The 20,881-nt window shown below is 42.1% G+C and overlaps 1 protein-coding gene across 2 annotated transcripts; it reads left to right on the top strand.

Annotated features, from left to right (window-relative positions):
• The first annotated feature begins 1,245 nt into the window (after positions 1-1,245).
• LOC144447828 (hematopoietic prostaglandin D synthase-like) lies at positions 1,246-20,861 on the top strand. Of its 2 annotated transcripts, XM_078137932.1 has the most exons (5): positions 1,246-1,491; positions 8,221-8,313; positions 18,804-18,922; positions 19,314-19,424; positions 20,302-20,861. In XM_078137932.1, exons 1-5 carry the CDS (start codon positions 1,347-1,349, stop codon positions 20,464-20,466), a joined length of 633 nt encoding a protein of 210 aa, XP_077994058.1. In that variant the 5' UTR covers positions 1,246-1,346; the 3' UTR covers positions 20,467-20,861. The 2 variants fall into 2 exon arrangements, with proteins under 2 accessions (XP_077994058.1, XP_077994059.1); XM_078137933.1 differs by lacking the exon at positions 8,221-8,313.
• The last annotated feature ends 20 nt before the right edge of the window (positions 20,862-20,881 follow it).

The raw sequence follows: 20,881 nt of genomic DNA, 5'->3' as shown, positions 1-20,881 counted from the left end.
TGATGAAAGGACATGAGAGCATCTTCAGCAGTGTCAGTGACAGCATCTTGATCGTAGATTGAAATATTTACTTTGCATTCAATATAACGGATTTACCGATATAACCCGTAATAATTTGAATTGTAGTATACTCAAAATGAAGAAAAAAAAACTATTTACACAACATTTCTACATGGGAATAGAAAGTCACAGAACAGATCAAAGTATAAGCCCTATTTCAAACAGACAGTTTGAGATATATTCTTGTCCTCACCAATAAGTGTAATAATTCCGTTTCGAGGTACTCTCTGTCGTGATCCAATTATCATAATCTTCTACCTACATTAATGGTTACTTTCAAGCTACTACAATATGTTTAAAGGTGATTCAAAATGCTCAGATTCACAATATTGACGTCGGCAATCAAGGTCGTGACCCCAGCACATGATTATGAAAGAATGCCTGCAACTAGATACTTGGCTAGCCACGTCCGGTCCAGTTTCTCAGGGTTTGTTTTGAAGTTAGAGACGTTATTTCTGTACGACTTGAAGAATTTTACAATATATCTGATTGATGGATTACATCAACACGTGGATAAATTTAACCCGACACGAATGTGCGCTGTGCTCTCCCGATTCCATACGTACATTGTACATACACTGCTTCAGCTTTGATCGGCGGAACTATTCTAGTATAAGCTTACTGCCGCGGCCGCGGTGACTGCACAAAACTTGACAACACTACCCCTCTACCGATATATAATAATCACCTGTATACCGTGATAAAAACAAGCAATAATTCGAGTCCCCAACAAGTCGATGAGACCTACTTCTGTTCTGTCCGATCCGAATGCGAGTTTCTTAGGTTTTATATGGGTTTCAGACTCGGACTAGAGTATTACGCCCTAGACAATAATAGATGTAAACTCGTGTTCACAAGCCAAACATGTGACAATACAAGACCACAACGAAAACTGTGAAAAATTTACAGGTCACTCTCATTTTATATATGGACAACAAAATTAGGTCGGTCACAGTTCCATTTACATGATGCATTGACTCGGAGCGTACTTCCATATGCTGGGAGCAAATCGAATCAATTAGTGTATTATGGGACCAACAAATATATTGTGGCACTGTCGCACATGTCCCCATACGCCTTCTTGAATGTGAGCATTTTGAATCACCTTTAAGGTCAAATGTCATGCATATGAATGGCCTATGACGATCGGATTTGCATACAAATACATGAATGGTGAAGTAAGGTCATCTCACTGTGTGACTGTCTGGCTATAGTGACTCGCTACGTTGACATGCAAGTTATATATCTACCCTTCTATCAACCGGGAATCGAATCTTAAAGTCACAATGCCTCAATATCGACTGACATATTACAATTGCCGTAGCATTGCTGAAACAGCACGGTTGATATTTGCTGTCGCTGGTGTGGATTATGAAGATGTCCGTTTTGAAATTAGAGGCGAACAGTGGGCGAAAGAAAAGAAGACTGACAGTAAGTACATGGAATACATACAAATAGTGACAATGCTTCAATGCTACTGTGTCTAGTATATATGGATAGTCCATAAATAGCAGTACTCGTAGAATAAACTATAGACGTTGCATTTACATTTATTATACACCGGAATTATTATTCACATTGTCCAAGCCACCATAGTCGTCACTTAAAGTGGCTTAAGCTGAGTTTATAAGCTATTTGACAAGAGTGAAAAAAACCCACTTAAAACAAAGATTCAACTGTAGTCGTACAAAGTTAATGTCATATGCTGTCATGACACTGGCATCGTGTTATGTTGTTGTTAGCATACAATAGAATAACACTTATAATAAAATTATATTATCGATATCGTATGTGTGTTATTTCTAAATACCTGTTTGGGTTCTACCAATAACAGGTGGTAAGAGAACAACAAGAATCTTTTAATCTACTACAAAATTGCGCACCCCAACCCTAAAAAAACAACCACGGTATAAAACTCAGCTTATGTCCCTTTATAGTCCAGTCATTTTATGCCAAAAAAGGTCAACACATCACTAATTTGAACAGAATTTATTTTGTCACCACATATCTCACAAATGTCTGCAAGTGGTGGAACAATACCTAATTTACATAAATAGAATATGGCCGCCACTATTTTGTAGTTCACTATGATTGACCATATTAACTATTTAAACCTATTTCAGCGTGTAAATATGTTTTGAATACCTAATATTGCAAAGTAGTTATGTTGACACAATTGAAAGTTGAAATTAAGGAAGTTTATCAATCCAAGTTTAATTTTTTGTTTAAATATTACAAATTCGTGTTGGTGTTCTGTAGTATTATTTCCACATTTTTCAATAGTTCGCCCATATCTCAAATGTAAACCTGCAAATTCCTAATGTTGGACTATTCTGTCTCTTCCCCTTAGGTTAATGAAAGAAGTTCAAAAACTTCATATCTTGCTATCAAATAAGCAACCTATGTGACTGTATACAGCATACTTGTATTGTCAGGGCAATCCAATGTCATTAACAATACTGCGTATACACTGTATAGTGTTTGCGTAATTAATTTTAATTTTAACTTTATTTGAAACATCAAGATAACATAACAGTTTACAGTAAATACGTGCAGAAATGTAGGTCATATTCTTGAATTGACCCTGCCATGAATTAAGTACAATTTATGTATCACAACCATTATCTCCATCATCACCACCACCACCACCACCACCACCACCATCGCCGTCGTCGTCTCGTCATCAACATCATTGTCAATGCCATCGTCATCTATGTTTGTCACATTGGTGCACACATTTCTGCAATGACCACATCCAGTGGAACAATCACGACCATGCTTTCTACAGCTGCACTACCTAGTGCCACAGCCTGTCTTGCAGTTACACCTAATCACTTCCAGGAGTTTTATTGGGGCAGCATCCTTATCAGTTACAACTGGCACTTACTTCCTACCTTGCACATACCATCCCCATTCTTCCCCGGTTTTCAATGTTCTCTGCCCATCCATTGCTGCACTTGCAAGTAGACATTCATGCTGTGGAACTTGGCAGCTTTTGATGATGAGGGAAGCACCTGTAGCTGCACACAGGGTGTACTCATGCCTACCTTTGGTGGAACCGCTGCAGTCCTAGAAAATCTAGTTGAACATGACAATGGCATTTTCACCAGCTGCTATTACATCCACTTTTGTGCTGTTTTGATTTGTAAATACCTCCGCAATTTCCCGGAACAGTTGACTGGTACACATCAACTTCAGTGCAACTCCTTTCCCAACCCATAGCTGTGAGATGTGGTAGCACACCCTAGAATAGCATGTATGAATAATACATTATCACATACTTGTGGGCCAAGTACAGTTCTCAAGAGAGTAATATTCCAGCATTTTGGTTAGTCTTGCTGCTAGACGTTCGGGCTTTCTTTCGATACTATAAGCGAACGAAGTTCGCAGTGAGGGCTTGCCCGAACATGTTCCATCCTCGATAACGATGTTCGGTCGTGTGTCGTATTCTATCGGAAGAACATCCGAGGTCTAGCAGATAGACTACATTTTGGTGTGCTATTCATGCCATGATGGGGTTGTGGTCTTAAGTGTACATTTGATTTTGTGATCTGTGAATGTAAGCAAAGAAGAATCAGGAGATCTGTGTCATCACAAACAAGGACAGTTGGCTTAAGTTGTCGCTTGTGCAGAAGCCATGTCTGTATGATTAAGAAGAGATCAGCATCCCCCTGGCATACTTTGTGTGACATCCCTGACGCTCCAGGTGTCAATTCACTGAGCAGTGTAAGGAATCATTTTTTATTCTCCTTGTTTGATATGAATTCTTTCTTGCTTCCTGTGAAAAACATGGACTCTGAAAAATGCACGGTTGGTCAAACTGCTGTCCTTGTCCTCCTTTGTTGGGTGGTGTCCTGTGTACTTGTTCCGCCCAGATATCCATCAAACACTACTAGTACTACTGGCCGACAATAGTGAGACTCCAAATAACTGCAGTACTGCTGACACATTTCGTCATATGTTGATCCACGATGCCATGGGATTCTATGTAGCAATGCCCCTCCATCTAATATGCACAGAGGCAGAGACAGAGGCCGCTCGCCCAGGTAGACGGACTGGAAACTTCGTGTCCAAGAAGTCACAGTTTGCTGCGGTCTAAACTGTTCGAGAAACCGTTTATCATGAGCAATGACTTCATAAGTATTCAAAGACACTAAATGTTATCTCGGCTAGTTTTTGTTATCCTGCATCTGTTATTCCAGAGAATTAGAAGAAATTGCGTGCTAGTCAGTGTACGTGTTGTATACACGTTTTCAAGATGGCGGCCGCCCGTATCACAAGGAGCAATGGTCTGTCATGGAAGTATAACCCACTTCCATGGTCTGCCGAAGACAAAGTCTATGAAGGAAGCTCGTAACTGTGGTACATGTAGCAAAGAAGTGAGTAGTAAAGAAGATATTCTACAGTGCGAAGTGTACATGTGTATGTCAGTCTTTCATACAAAATGCCAAAGTATAACAAGTGAACTCTATACAGTTTTATCGTCAACTGACCCTGACAATACAATACACTGGTTTTGCAAAGGCTGCAGCAAAGGGACAGTGAAGCTGTTTAACGTGATGAATAACTTGCAGATGCGACAGGCAAGACTTGAATGTGATGTACAGGATTTAAGAGAAGAATTCCACAGCTATAAAGAGTCAACATGTAGAAGAAATGAAGTTGAACTACTAGTTTCTAAAGCATTACAGAAAGACAAAAGAAAATTAAATTTGATTGTAAATAATCTGCCAAAACCGGATGAAGACATAGTAACACAGGGTATATGAGCGAGATGAAAATATAAATGGTCTTTTAGCTGATATTGGGCTGGATGACGTAGGTGTGACAGAGATAGAAAGAATACCTGCTGGTCAGAAGAATACAACTACGAGTAGAAAGCAACCCAGACTACTGAAGATTAAACTAAGATATATGAAAGCAGAGCGTACAATTTTACAGAAAGCCAAGAATTTATCTAAGTCTTCAAACAAAGTGTAGAAAAATGTGTATATCTCCCCAGACCTCACTTATGAGCAACGTGAGATAGACAGAAAACTAAGAGAAGAGCTTAGAAGTAGGAAAGAGAATGAAGAAGTGAACATCAAGATTTACAAAGAAAGAATTGTCAACACTCAGCACCGAGATGAAAGAGGTCCATCAAAAAACGACTAACTGACAAAAATACAAGTAAAACTGTAAATGTACATGTACATAATCTAATGTAAGTCTGCTGAATAAATTTGATGAATTTGAGCTGTAGTAAATGAATTACAACCTGATATTATTGGAGTGACTGCATCCTGGGCCACAGAGGATCTTACAACTACTGAACTAAATCTCCAAGGATACAATGTGTTAAGAAAGGATAGAATATTGGAAGGAGAGGTGGGGGTGTACTGCTGTATGTAAAAGACTGTTTTGTAATCAGTCACAGAGAAGACCTGTCAAACAGTGGTTTTGAAGAGAGTGTATGGTGCGAGTTAAAATGTAACCATAGAGACAATTTAATAAGGCTCTCTTCCCTGTCTTGCCATGGTTAATTTACAACCATGGCAATCACGTTAAATCACGTTAAATGTACTGAATATTCTCTGATGGCACAGGTATGTCATGAGGCATCATCTTCCAATGAGCACTTGCCAGGAAAGCTTTATTTGCAAGTCTCGGTGTGTATTTATTGTCAAACAGACATAAATAATATCGTCAAAACTAATATAACCGTTTTCGGATATTGAAGGTTTTTGTTCAAAACATGGTGCAGTGTTAGGCTGTGTAAGATTGGTTGTATATCAGACTACGGAAAACAAGACACACATTAGGCCTGTACAACAATAGGTTTATCTACTTTTATTTATGATAATATATTTATCGCCTACATGTGATGACTACTAAATCTTGCAAACATTTGTTGACAAATGCCTTTGTTTGAACCAAAACAATTCATAGAGCACTAGTTTAATATTTCAGTCCTACCGAGTGCGTCGTGCCTATATACACAATGCAATTGCAAAACGCGCAAATGTCCTTAGTCATGTCCTGTAAACAAATTTAACAATTGACATCCTCTACATCAGGATTAGTAAAAAAGTGACTTTTTTGTCATCTTGGTGGGAATTATCATTTATTGCCGAAATTGAGAACCTTTAAAAAACAAATGACTTTAATTGTAATTTCTAAGTCATCTAGTAAATTATAGCCGCCCAAACAGCATTGAAACTTATAATTCAAAATAATCAAACCTTTATTCAAAAGTAATTCTGGGAGATAGCTATTTCGAAGTGATTATTAAAAATAATCGATTGCATGCTGTTTGAATAGATAAGAACCATTGGTTGCTTATACGCTGGTCATGTACAAAACTGGCCACAGAGACATGAATATACACGAGGCGTTGATATGACATGACCTATATTTCGAACAGTTTGACAGGCCTAAAGAAACCAGATGAAATATGAATTCTTAAATACCCCAAATCATTAAATATACAAATTACTCATTTATTCAAATTGCCGCATGACGAACAAGCTCCAATGGACATGAGTAACTGTTATCGTCGACTTTTGTACTAAATTAGATGACATTTGTTGATAGTATCAATTAATTGATATAATCGTTACGGCCCAGATAATGGTTTTTGCGAGGTTGTATGGCAGAAGGGCACGACTTTAAAGAGGGCCTGTACTATTTAGTGATTTCTGTTTGACATTACTTAAAGTTGCCATATGTGGATGACGATTGGGATTTATTTTGGATTTTTAATTTATAAACGATTGTATCATAACTTCCTACTTGAAAAAGATAAATGTGAAACAACAGTGTCTAAGTCTGTGTTTGTAACTCAATAAATTGCAAAATGACAAAAACAACGTGTAAAACAGTTTGTTATTGTATGTACAATAACAAACTTTTTACACATTTATTAACCTTGACTTAATTTGTGTCTGTAGTAATGTGCATTACACATTAACTTAATTTGCCTGTAGTAATTTGTATTACACCTTGACTTAATTTGCCTGTAGTAATTTGTATTACACCTTGACTTAATTTGTGTCTGTAGTAATGTGCATTACACCTTGACTTAATGTGTGTCTGTAATAATGTGCATTACACATTGACTTAATTTGTGTCTGTAGTAATGTACTTGACTTAATGTGTGTCTGTAGTAATGTGCATTACACCTTGACTTAATTTGTGTCTGTAGTAATGTGCATTACACATTGACTTAATTTGTGTCTGTAGTAATGTGCATTACACCTTGACTTAATGTGTGTCTGTAATAATGTGCATTACACATTGACTTAATTTGTGTCTGTAGTAATGTGCATTACACCTTGACTTAATGTGTGTCTGTAGTAATGTGCATTACACCTTGACTTAATTTGTGTCTGTAGTAAAGTGCATTACACCTTGACTTAATTTGTGTCTGTAGTAATGTGCATTACACCTTGACTTAATTTCTGTCTGTAGTAATTTGTGTTACACATTGACTTAATTTCTGTCTGTAGTAATAATGTACTTGACTTAATTTGTGTCTGTAGTAATTTGTATTACGCCATAGGAGCCAGTGTTGACACATCGACAAAAGTGATATTCTTATAAACCAGGGCTGGAATTTCACACAATTTGATCTGAGTCTCAGTCTGGGATATCAAAGAACATTGAGTTCAGGAGAGATGTACAAATGTACCTTGAATTCTGGCAAATTTGGGAAAGATGTACGTAACCTTGAAAGCTCGCCAAGATGGCTTTGAAATTTCGTAAATTTAGGAAAAATGTACCTTGAAATTTCGTAAATTCGTGAAAGTCTCACCTTGAGATCTCGTCAATTCCCGTTACCAACCTTATGATGCATTTTAGTTAAAGTGCATTCAATGTGATATTAATGGGAAATATTGTTGTCAAATTATCTTATATTTGACTATTGAACCAATAGCTCAAATTATTGCACTTATAATCATGCTTTTACAAGTAACCACAACGTGTATTATCAGGATCAATTACTGCAGTAAGTTCACCAATAAATTGCATGACATATGACACCTTTCAATTTATTCCATTGTTACAAAGTACTGCAGGAACAAGTTGATGATACCCTAACAATAGATCCAGCATAGAATCACACGTATACGATGAAGATAACAGCAATGCTTGTATTATTCTTGAACTTCTCTTTTGTAGAATATCCATTTCGTCAAATACCGATTCTCGAATTCGATGGTGTGGTCCTTGCACAATCAAAAGCAATATCTCGATACCTTGCCATGGAGCACGGTAAGTACTTGTATCTCGATACCTTGCCATGGAGCACGGTGAGTACTTGTATCTCGATACCTTGCCATGGAGCATGGTAAGTACTTGTATCTCGATACCTTGCCATGGAGCACGGTAAGTACTTGTATCTCGATACCTTGCCATGGAGCACGGTAAGTACTTGTATCTCGATACCTTGCCATGGAGCACGGTAAGTACTTGTATCTCGATACCTTGCCATGGAGCACGGTGAGTACTTGTATCTCGATACCTTGCCATGGAGCACGGTCAGTACTTGTATCTCGATACCTTGCCATGGAGCACGGTGAGTACTTGTATCTCGATACCTTGCTATGGAGCACGGTGAGTACTTGTATCTCGATACCTTGCCATGGAGCACGGTCAGTACTTGTATCTCGATACCTTGCCATGGAGCACGGTGAGTACTTGTATCTCGATACCTTGCTATGGAGCACGGTGAGTACTTGTATCTCGATACCTTGCCATGGAGCACGGTCAGTACTTGTATCTCGATACCTTGCCATGGAGCACGGTAAGTACTTGTATCTCGATACCTTGCCATGGAGCACGGTGAGTACTTGTATCTCGATACCTTGCCATGGAGCACGGTCAGTACTTGTATCTCGATACCTTGCCATGGAGCACGGTAAGTACTTGTATCTCGATACCTTGCCATGGAGCACGGTGAGTACTTGTATCTCGATACCTTGCCATGGAGCACAGTCAGTACTTGTATCTCGATACCTTGCCATGGAGCACGGTCAGTACTTGTATCTCGATACCTTGCCATGGAGCACGGTCAGTACTTGTATCTCGATACCTTGCCATGGAGCACGGTCAGTACTTGTATCTCGATACCTTGCCATGGAGCACGGTCAGTACTTGTATCTCGATACCTTGCCATGGAGCACAGTCAGTACTTGTATCTCGATACCTTGCCATGGAGCACGGTCAGTACTTGTATCTCGATACCTTGCCATGGAGCACGGTGAGTACTTGTATCTCGATACCTTGCCATGGAGCACAGTCAGTACTTGTATCTCGATACCTTGCCATGGAGCACGGTGAGTACTTGTATCTCGATACCTTGCCATGGAGCACGGTGAGTACTTGTATCTCGATACCTTGCCATGGAGCACGGTAAGTACTTGTATCTCGACACCTTGCCATGGAGCACGGTCAGTACTTGTATCTCGATACCTTGCCATGGAGCACGGTGAGTACTTGTATCTCGATACCTTGCCATGGAGCACGGTCAGTACTTGTATCTCGATACCTTGCCATGGAGCACGGTCAGTACTTGTATCTCGATACCTTGCCATGGAGCATGGTAAGTACTTGTATCTCGATACCTTGCCATGGAGCACGGTCAGTACTTGTATCTCGATACCTTGCTATGGAGCACGGTAAGTACTTGTATCTCGATACCTTGCCATGGAGCACGGTAAGTACTTGTATCTCGATACCTTGCCATGGAGCACGGTAAGTACTTGTATCTCGATACCTTGCCATGGAGCATGGTAAGTACTTGTATCTCGATACCTTGCTATGGAGCACGGTCAGTACTTGTATCTCGATACCTTGCCATGGAGCACAGTCAGTACTTGTATCTCGATACCTTGCTATGGAGCACGGTCAGTACTTGTATCTCGATACCTTGCCATGGAGCACGGTCAGTACTTGTATCTCGATACCTTGCTATGGAGCACGGTAAGTACTTGTATCTCGATACCTTGCCATGGAGCACGGTCAGTACTTGTATCTCGATACCTTGCCATGGAGCACGGTAAGTACTTGTATCTCGATACCTTGCCATGGAGCACGGTGAGTACTTGTATCTCGATACCTTGCCATGGAGCATGGTAAGTACTTGTATCTCGATACCTTGCCATGGAGCACGGTAAGTACTTGTATCTCGATACCTTGCCATGGAGCACGGTAAGTACTTGTATCTCGATACCTTGCCATGGAGCACGGTAAGTACTTGTATCTCGATACCTTGCCATGGAGCACGGTGAGTACTTGTATCTCGATACCTTGCCATGGAGCACGGTCAGTACTTGTATCTCGATACCTTGCCATGGAGCACGGTGAGTACTTGTATCTCGATACCTTGCTATGGAGCACGGTGAGTACTTGTATCTCGATACCTTGCCATGGAGCACGGTCAGTACTTGTATCTCGATACCTTGCCATGGAGCACGGTGAGTACTTGTATCTCGATACCTTGCTATGGAGCACGGTGAGTACTTGTATCTCGATACCTTGCCATGGAGCACGGTCAGTACTTGTATCTCGATACCTTGCCATGGAGCACGGTAAGTACTTGTATCTCGATACCTTGCCATGGAGCACGGTGAGTACTTGTATCTCGATACCTTGCCATGGAGCACGGTCAGTACTTGTATCTCGATACCTTGCCATGGAGCACGGTAAGTACTTGTATCTCGATACCTTGCCATGGAGCACGGTCAGTACTTGTATCTCGATACCTTGCCATGGAGCACAGTCAGTACTTGTATCTCGATACCTTGCCATGGAGCACGGTCAGTACTTGTATCTCGATACCTTGCCATGGAGCACGGTCAGTACTTGTATCTCGATACCTTGCCATGGAGCACGGTCAGTACTTGTATCTCGATACCTTGCCATGGAGCACGGTCAGTACTTGTATCTCGATACCTTGCCATGGAGCACAGTCAGTACTTGTATCTCGATACCTTGCCATGGAGCACGGTCAGTACTTGTATCTCGATACCTTGCCATGGAGCACGGTGAGTACTTGTATCTCGATACCTTGCCATGGAGCACAGTCAGTACTTGTATCTCGATACCTTGCCATGGAGCACGGTGAGTACTTGTATCTCGATACCTTGCCATGGAGCACGGTGAGTACTTGTATCTCGATACCTTGCCATGGAGCACGGTAAGTACTTGTATCTCGACACCTTGCCATGGAGCACGGTCAGTACTTGTATCTCGATACCTTGCCATGGAGCACGGTGAGTACTTGTATCTCGATACCTTGCCATGGAGCACGGTCAGTACTTGTATCTCGATACCTTGCCATGGAGCACGGTCAGTACTTGTATCTCGATACCTTGCCATGGAGCATGGTAAGTACTTGTATCTCGATACCTTGCCATGGAGCACGGTCAGTACTTGTATCTCGATACCTTGCTATGGAGCACGGTAAGTACTTGTATCTCGATACCTTGCCATGGAGCACGGTAAGTACTTGTATCTCGATACCTTGCCATGGAGCACGGTAAGTACTTGTATCTCGATACCTTGCCATGGAGCATGGTAAGTACTTGTATCTCGATACCTTGCTATGGAGCACGGTCAGTACTTGTATCTCGATACCTTGCCATGGAGCACAGTCAGTACTTGTATCTCGATACCTTGCTATGGAGCACGGTCAGTACTTGTATCTCGATACCTTGCCATGGAGCACGGTCAGTACTTGTATCTCGATACCTTGCTATGGAGCACGGTAAGTACTTGTATCTCGATACCTTGCCATGGAGCACGGTCAGTACTTGTATCTCGATACCTTGCCATGGAGCACGGTAAGTACTTGTATCTCGATACCTTGCCATGGAGCACGGTGAGTACTTGTATCTCGATACCTTGCCATGGAGCACGGTCAGTACTTGTATCTCGATACCTTGCCATGGAGCACGGTTAGTACTTGTATCTCGATACCTTGCCATGGAGCACGGTTAGTACTTGTATCTCGATACCTTGCTATGGAGCACGGTCAGTACTTGTATCTCGATACCTTGCCATGGAGCACGGTCAGTACTTGTATCTCGATACCTTGCCATGGAGCACGGTCAGTACTTGTATCTCGATACCTTGCTATGGAGCACGGTCAGTACTTGTATCTCGATACCTTGCCATGGAGCACAGTCAGTACTTGTATCTCGATACCTTGCCATGGAGCACGGTCAGTACTTGTATCTCGATACCTTGCTATGGAGCACGGTAAGTACTTGTATCTCGATACCTTGCCATGGAGCACGGTCAGTACTTGTATCTCGATACCTTGCCATGGAGCACAGTCAGTACTTGTATCTCGATACCTTGCCATGGAGCACGGTGAGTACTTGTATCTCGATACCTTGCCATGGAGCACGGTAAGTACTTGTATCTCGATACCTTGCCATGGAGCACGGTAAGTACTTGTATCTCGATACCTTGCCATGGAGCATGGTAAGTACTTGTATCTCGATACCTTGCCATGGAGCACAGTCAGTACTTGTATCTCGACACCTTGCCATGGAGCACGGTGGGTACTTGTATCTCGATACCTTGCCATGGAGCACGGTGAGTACTTGTATCTCGATACCTTGCCATGGAGCACAGTAAGTACTTGTATCTCGATACCTTGCTATGGAGCACGGTCAGTACTTGTATCTCGATACCTTGCCATGGAGCACGGTCAGTACTTGTATCTCGATACCTTGCCATGGAGCACGGTCAGTACTTGTATCTCGATACCTTGCCATGGAGCACGGTCAGTACTTGTATCTCGATACCTTGCCATGGAGCACGGTAAGTACTTGTATCTCGATACCTTGCCATGGAGCACGGTCAGTACTTGTATCTCGATACCTTGCCATGGAGCACGGTCAGTACTTGTATCTCGATACCTTGCCATGGCGCTTGGTAAGTACTTGTATCTCGATACCTTGCCATGGAGCACGGTGAGTACTTGTATCTCGATACCTTGCCATGGAGCACGGTCAGTACTTGTATCTCGATACCTTGCTATGGAGCACGGTCAGTACTTGTATCTCGATACCTTGCCATGGAGCACGGTGAGTACTTGTATCTCGATACCTTGCCATGGAGCACGGTCAGTACTTGTATCTCGATACCTTGCCATGGAGCACGGTCAGTACTTGTATCTCGATACCTTGCTATGGAGCACGGTCAGTACTTGTATCTCGATACCTTGCCATGGAGCACGGTGAGTACTTGTATCTCGATACCTTGCCATGGCGCTTGGTAAGTACTTGTATCTCGATACCTTGCCATGGAGCACGGTGAGTACTTGTATCTCGATACCTTGCTATGGAGCACGGTCAGTACTTGTATCTCGATACCTTGCCATGGAGCACAGTCAGTACTTGTATCTCGATACCTTGCCATGGAGCACGGTGAGTACTTGTATCTCGATACCTTGCCATGGAGCACGGTCAGTACTTGTATCTCGATACCTTGCTATGGAGCACGGTCAGTACTTGTATCTCGATACCTTGCCATGGAGCACGGTGAGTACTTGTATCTCGATACCTTGCCATGGAGCACGGTCAGTACTTGTATCTCGATACCTTGCCATGGAGCACGGTAAGTACTTGTATCTCGATACCTTGCCATGGAGCACGGTCAGTACTTGTATCTCGATACCTTGCCATGGAGCACGGTAAGTACTTGTATCTCGATACCTTGCCATGGAGCACGGTCAGTACTTGTATCTCGACACCTTGCCATGGAGCTTGGTAAGTACTTGTATCTCGATACCTTGCCATGGAGCATGGTAAGTACTTGTATCTCGATACCTTGCCATGGAGCACGGTCAGTACTTGTATCTCGATACCTTGCCATGGAGCACGGTCAGTACTTGTATCTCGATACCTTGCTATGGAGCACGGTCAGTACTTGTATCTCGACACCTTGCCATGGAGCACGGTCAGTACTTGTATCTCGATACCTTGCCATGGAGCACGGTGAGTACTTGTATCTCGACACCTTGCCATGGAGCACGGTCAGTACTTGTATCTCGACACCTTGCCATGGAGCTTGGTAAGTACTTGTATCTCGATACCTTGCCATGGAGCATGGTAAGTACTTGTATCTCGATACCTTGCCATGGAGCACAGTCAGTACTTGTATCTCGATACCTTGCCATGGGGCACGGTGAGTACTTGTATCTCGACACCTTGCCATGGAGCATGGTAAGTACTTGTATCTCGACACCTTGCCATGGAGCATGGTAAGTACTTGTATCTCGATACCTTGCCATGGAGCACGGTCAGTACTTGTATCTCGACACCTTGCCATGGAGCTTGGTAAGTACTTGTATCTCGATACCTTGCCATGGAGCACGGTCAGTACTTGTATCTCGATACCTTGCCATGGAGCACGGTCAGTACTTGTATCTCGATACCTTGCCATGGAGCATGGTAAGTACTTGTATCTCGATACCTTGCCATGGAGCACGGTGAGTACTTGTATCTCGATACCTTGCCATGGAGCACGGTCAGTACTTGTATCTCGATACCTTGCTATGGAGCACGGTGAGTACTTGTATCTCGATACCTTGCCATGGAGCACGGTCAGTACTTGTATCTCGACACCTTGCCATGGAGCACGGTGAGTACTTGTATCTCGATACCTTGCCATGGAGCACGGTGAGTACTTGTATCTCGATACCTTGCCATGGAGCACGGTAAGTACTTGTATCTCGATACCTTGCCATGGAGCACGGTCAGTACTTGTATCTCGATACCTTGCCATGGAGCACGGTGAGTACTTGTATCTCGATACCTTGCCATGGAGCACGGTGAGTACTTGTATCTCGATACCTTGCCATGGAGCACGGTCAGTACTTGTATCTCGATACCTTGCCATGGAGCACGGTCAGTACTTGTATCTCGATACCTTGCCATGGAGCACGGTGAGTACTTGTATCTCGATACCTTGCCATGGAGCACAGTCAGTACTTGTATCTCGATACCTTGCTATGGAGCACGGTCAGTACTTGTATCTCGACACCTTGCCATGGAGCACGGTCAGTACTTGTATCTCGATACCTTGCCATGGAGCACGGTGAGTACTTGTATCTCGATACCTTGCCATGGAGCACGGTAAGTACTTGTATCTCGATACCTTGCCATGGAGCACGGTAAGTACTTGTATCTCGATACCTTGCCATGGAGCACGGTAAGTACTTGTATCTCGATACCTTGCTATGGAGCATGGTAAGTACTTGTATCTCGATACCTTGCTATGGAGCACGGTAAGTACTTGTATCTCGATACCTTGCCATGGAGCACGGTAAGTACTTGTATCTCGATACCTTGCCATGGAGCTTGGTAAGTACTTGTATCTCGATACCTTGCTATGGAGCATGGTAAGTACTTGTATCTCGATACCTTGCCATGGAGCACGGTGAGTACTTGTATCTCGATACCTTGCCATGGAGCACGGTAAGTACTTGTATCTCGATACCTTGCCATGGAGCACGGTAAGTACTTGTATCTCGATACCTTGCTATGGAGCACGGTGAGTACTTGTATCTCGATACCTTGCCATGGAGCACGGTGAGTACTTGTATCTCGATACCTTGCCATGGAGCACGGTAAGTACTTGTATCTCGATACCTTGCCATGGAGCACGGTCAGTACTTGTATCTCGATACCTTGCCATGGAGCACGGTAAGTACTTGTATCTCGATACCTTGCCATGGAGCACGGTCAGTACTTGTATCTCGACACCTTGCCATGGAGCTTGGTAAGTACTTGTATCTCGATACCTTGCCATGGAGCACAGTCAGTACTTGTATCTCGATACCTTGCTATGGAGCACGGTCAGTACTTGTATCTCGATACCTTGCCATGGAGCACGGTGGGTACTTGTATCTCGATACCTTGCCATGGAGCACGGTAAGTACTTGTATCTCGATACCTTGCCATGGAGCATGGTAAGTACTTGTATCTCGATACCTTGCCATGGAGCACGGTAAGTACTTGTATCTCGATACCTTGCCATGGAGCACGGTAAGTACTTGTATCTCGATACCTTGCCATGGAGCATGGTCAGTACTTGTATCTCGATACCTTGCCATGGAGCACGGTAAGTACTTGTATCTCGATACCTTGCCATGGAGCACGGTAAGTACTTGTATCTCGATACCTTGCCATGGAGCTTGGTAAGTACTTGTATCTCGATACCTTGCCATGGAGCACGGTGAGTACTTGTATCTCGATACCTTGCCATGGAGCACGGTAAGTACTTGTATCTCGACACCTTGCCATGGAGCACGGTAAGTACTTGTATCTCGATACTTTGCTATGGAGCATGGTAAGTACTTGTATCTCGATACCTTGCCATGGAGCACGGTAAGTACTTGTATCTCGATACCTTGCCATGGAGCACGGTAAGTACTTGTATCTCGATACTTTGCTATGGAGCACGGTGAGTACTTGTATCTCGATACCTTGCCATGGAGCACGGTAAGTACTTGTATCTCGATACCTTGCCATGGAGCACGGTAAGTACTTGTATCTCGATACCTTGCTATGGAGCACGGTCAGTACTTGTATCTTGATACCTTGCCATGGAGCACGGTAAGTACTTGTATCTCGATACCTTGCCATGGAGCACAGTCAGTACTTGTATCTCGACACCTTGCCATGGAGCTTGGTAAGTACTTGTATCTCGATACCTTGCCATGGAGCATGGTAAGTACTTGTATCTCGATACCTTGCCATGGAGCACGGTAAGTACTTGTATCTCGATACCTTGCCATGGAGCACGGTGAGTACTTGTATCTCGATACCTTGCCATGGAGCATGGTAAGTACTTGTATCTCGATACCTTGCCATGGAGCACGGTGAGTACTTGTATCTCGATACCTTGCCATGGAGCACGGTAAGTACTTGTATCTCGATACCTTGCCATGGAGCTTGGTGAGTACTTGTATCTCGATACCTTGCCATGGAGCATGGTAAGTACTTGTATCTCGATACCTTGCCATGGAGCACGGTGAGTACTTGTATCTCGATACCTTGCCATGGAGCACGGTCAGTACTTGTATCTCGATACCTTGCTATGGAGCACGGTGAGTACTTGTATCTCGATACCTTGCCATGGAGCACGGTCAGTACTTGTATCTCGACACCTTGCCATGGAGCACGGTGAGTACTTGTATCTCGATACCTTGCCATGGAGCACGGTGAGTACTTGTATCTCGATACCTTGCCATGGAGCACGGTGAGTACTTGTATCTCGATACCTTGCCATGGAGCACGGTGAGTACTTGTATCTCGATACCTTGCCATGGAGCACGGTGAGTACTTGTATCTCGATACCTTGCCATGGAGCACGGTCAGTACTTGTATCTCGATACCTTGCCATGGAGCACGGTGAGTACTTGTATCTCGATACCTTGCCATGGAGCACGGTAAGTACTTGTATCTCGATACCTTGCCATGGAGCACGGTAAGTACTTGTATCTCGATACCTTGCCATGGAGCATGGTAAGTACTTGTATCTCGATACCTTGCCATGGAGCACGGTGAGTACTTGTATCTCGATACCTTGCCATGGAGCACAGTCAGTACTTGTATCTCGACACCTTGCCATGGAGCACGGTGGGTACTTGTATCTCGATACCTTGCCATGGAGCACGGTCAGTACTTGTATCTCGATACCTTGCTATGGAGCACGGTAAGTACTTGTATCTCGATACCTTGCCATGGAGCTTGGTAAGTACTTGTATCTCGATACCTTGCCATGGAGCACGGTCAGTACTTGTATCTCGATACCTTGCCATGGAGCACGGTGAGTACTTGTATCTCGATACCTTGCCATGGAGCACAGTCAGTACTTGTATCTCGATACCTTGCCATGGAGCACAGTCAGTACTTGTATCTCGATACCTTGCCATGGAGCATGGTAAGTACTTGTATCTCGATACCTTGCTATGGAGCACGGTAAGTACTTGTATCTCGATACCTTGCCATGGAGCACAGTCAGTACTTGTATCTCGCTTTATACTAGTTTATATTTTGTGGATTTTGTGTAGCAAAGAATCTGGTACTCGGTTAAGTATTCTCTTCTTAATTTTTGCTAATTTCATCAACTTGGCATGTAATAAAAAGTGTTAATTTAATTGAAAATTTGTTAATTTGAGAAATGATATGAATGAGGAAAGGTTCAGAAAACTATAACGGTAGTTACATGCAGTAGTCGCAGCACTTGAACTTTAACTCGAAAGTATCATTATTTCTGAATCTCTGTAAGTATATACGATGGTATGGTCGTACTGCAAACGTCTGCACTTCTGACTAACTACCTTGTATCGCATACAAATGTACTTACAAGACAAAAATCATGTGATAACAGTTAGAAGGAAGGAGATGATTGGAAGATAGCAGCGAATGATGAATTTAATTGCATGAACAGAAATTAATAAGATAATTCCAGGTAACATGATAATGAAATGTGAATGTGAATAGAAATGAATACAACAAAGGAACACAGTGCGCTAAGTCACAGTGAGCCGAGGAAACGTGTTACAACAAACGAACATAAAGTAAACAACATATAAATTACAAACAATGAATAAATAAATAAATAAATAAATAAATAAATAAATAAATAAATATAAACGTGCAATGATTTTTGAAAATGTTGTTATTTGAAATTGACAGTAACACTACTATACACACGCTTTTTGTATTATATTGTCATAGGACTTGCAGGCAAAGATAACCTTGAGAATGCCAGAATTGATATGATTACTGGTGCAATTGAAGACTTGGTGAAAGGAATGTTGCAGTTTCATTATTATGAGAAAGACGAGGACAAAAAAGTAAGTGCCGCCGTTTAATAATTCACTATATTATAGTGAAGGAGGAGTAATGCTTCAGTATGGATGCAAGTAACAAATGGCATGTAAACTGACGTTGTGGACAACAGAAACAAGTTCAATACATACGGACTTTGGTGATTATAGCAAAAGTGATAGGTTATGTCAAGAGAGGGCACTGTCTCCATTCAATCACACATGAATGTAGTTGGACTTGAATTTTGATCCCGTTTGTCAACCCTCCTTACAAACATATCCCTGCTTAATCATATTTAATGGTTGCTCGTAACTAAAGATCAAGATTTATCCTGTGTAACCATGGAAATCCCATTCAACCCGGCCTCTCTTTTCCGCAGTACCCTGTCAACATCTCATTAATCTGTTTCACCTGTAGAAAGTACTAGAATCGGAATATAAGGCTAACAAAGAACCTGTCATTCTGAAAGGTCTGGAGAAGTTATTAAAAGACAACAACGGGGGAGATGGATACTTTGTTGGAGATGACGTATGTATTATCTATATCATGATAACTACTTGAGAAAATAAATGTGTTCACCACGTTACACACGTAACAGTAGAGGATGACGGTAGATACTAACCAACGTTAATGTGTTCAGTGACACTCTTTTCAATCAATGGAAAGCGTAGCATTATCAATTGCACTTGACATAGTAAAATAATAATACACTTGAAGCGGTATGTGAGAAACGTCGCTAATGACAGAATACTACTGTTACTAGTTACTTGACAGATAACACCTCTACACATTGTTTGACCTACCATTATCGTTTGGTTTGACAGATAACACTGCTACATTTTATAGTTTGGGTTGACAGATAACACTGCTACATTTTATAGTTTGGTTTGACAGATAACACCGTTACATTTTATAGTTTGGTTTTACAAATATTTTCTTTACAGGAGTTACCATTATTGTCGTAGGTCGCCATATATTGTGTACAATGTAGTGACGTCATTTGCAAAAAATAATCAGTGCACACATTAGACAGAAATCAACATGTTTTTTTCAATCTGTTCACATACTATATAATGATGTCACACCTCACATACAATGTAGTAAATGAATGTACAAAGGTTTCTTCTCCTTGACATTTGTTATCAGGTGTTTGACGATGACATTCTGATTCAAGTTTAATGATCCCAATTGTAGTATTGAATTCTTACAAGGCATACATCAACGTCATATTTGCCATTGGACACCTGGCTTTCACCGTATGTAGAAAATGACGTCTGAGATGAGATATTCATCGAGCTTTACTCTTTGTCATGGATGACCACCTATAAAGAATATATGACATATTTGTGACAAACAGAAATTATGACATTTTTATAACCGTACTTATTTCATAAACTTTCTACAGCTTACCTGGGCAGACCTTGATTTCCTGGCTGGGATTGAAGACAATATATCCAGGGATACCATGGTATTAGATAATTATCCCAAGTTGAGGGCGCTGCGAGAACGAGTGATGGCTCTACCGAAAATTGCCGCCTGGCTGGAGAAACGACCACAGACATATGTGTGATAAAACTGTTAATGGCAAAAAAAAATTAGTTTGATTGATTTGAAGAGAATTATTGTGAAAATTTCGATTCCTTATTAGTAACTACATATACAATTTATAATTAAGATTCATGTACATGTATTTGTGACTAGTGCTATGGATATGGTCTTGGTTGCTAGACATATTTGTAACTAGTGCTATGGACATGGTCTTGGTTGCTAGACATATTTGTAACTAGTGCTATGGACATTGTCTTGGTTGCTAGACATATTTGTAACTAGTGCTATGGACATGGTCTTGGTTGCCAGACATACTTGTGTTAGTATTTTGAAATATTACCTGACATCGACTATTTGAGTACTGAATCACACACACTGAAAACTCGTCTGTTACCCATTCATTATCATGAGTAATAAATATACCTCAAATTATTTGC

This window comes from Glandiceps talaboti, chromosome 16, assembly GCF_964340395.1.
Source record: "Glandiceps talaboti chromosome 16, keGlaTala1.1, whole genome shotgun sequence".
NCBI lineage: Eukaryota > Metazoa > Hemichordata > Enteropneusta > Spengelidae > Glandiceps > Glandiceps talaboti.
Note: the sequence above shows the minus strand (reverse complement) of the source record. Positions and strands in the feature narration are given on the sequence as shown.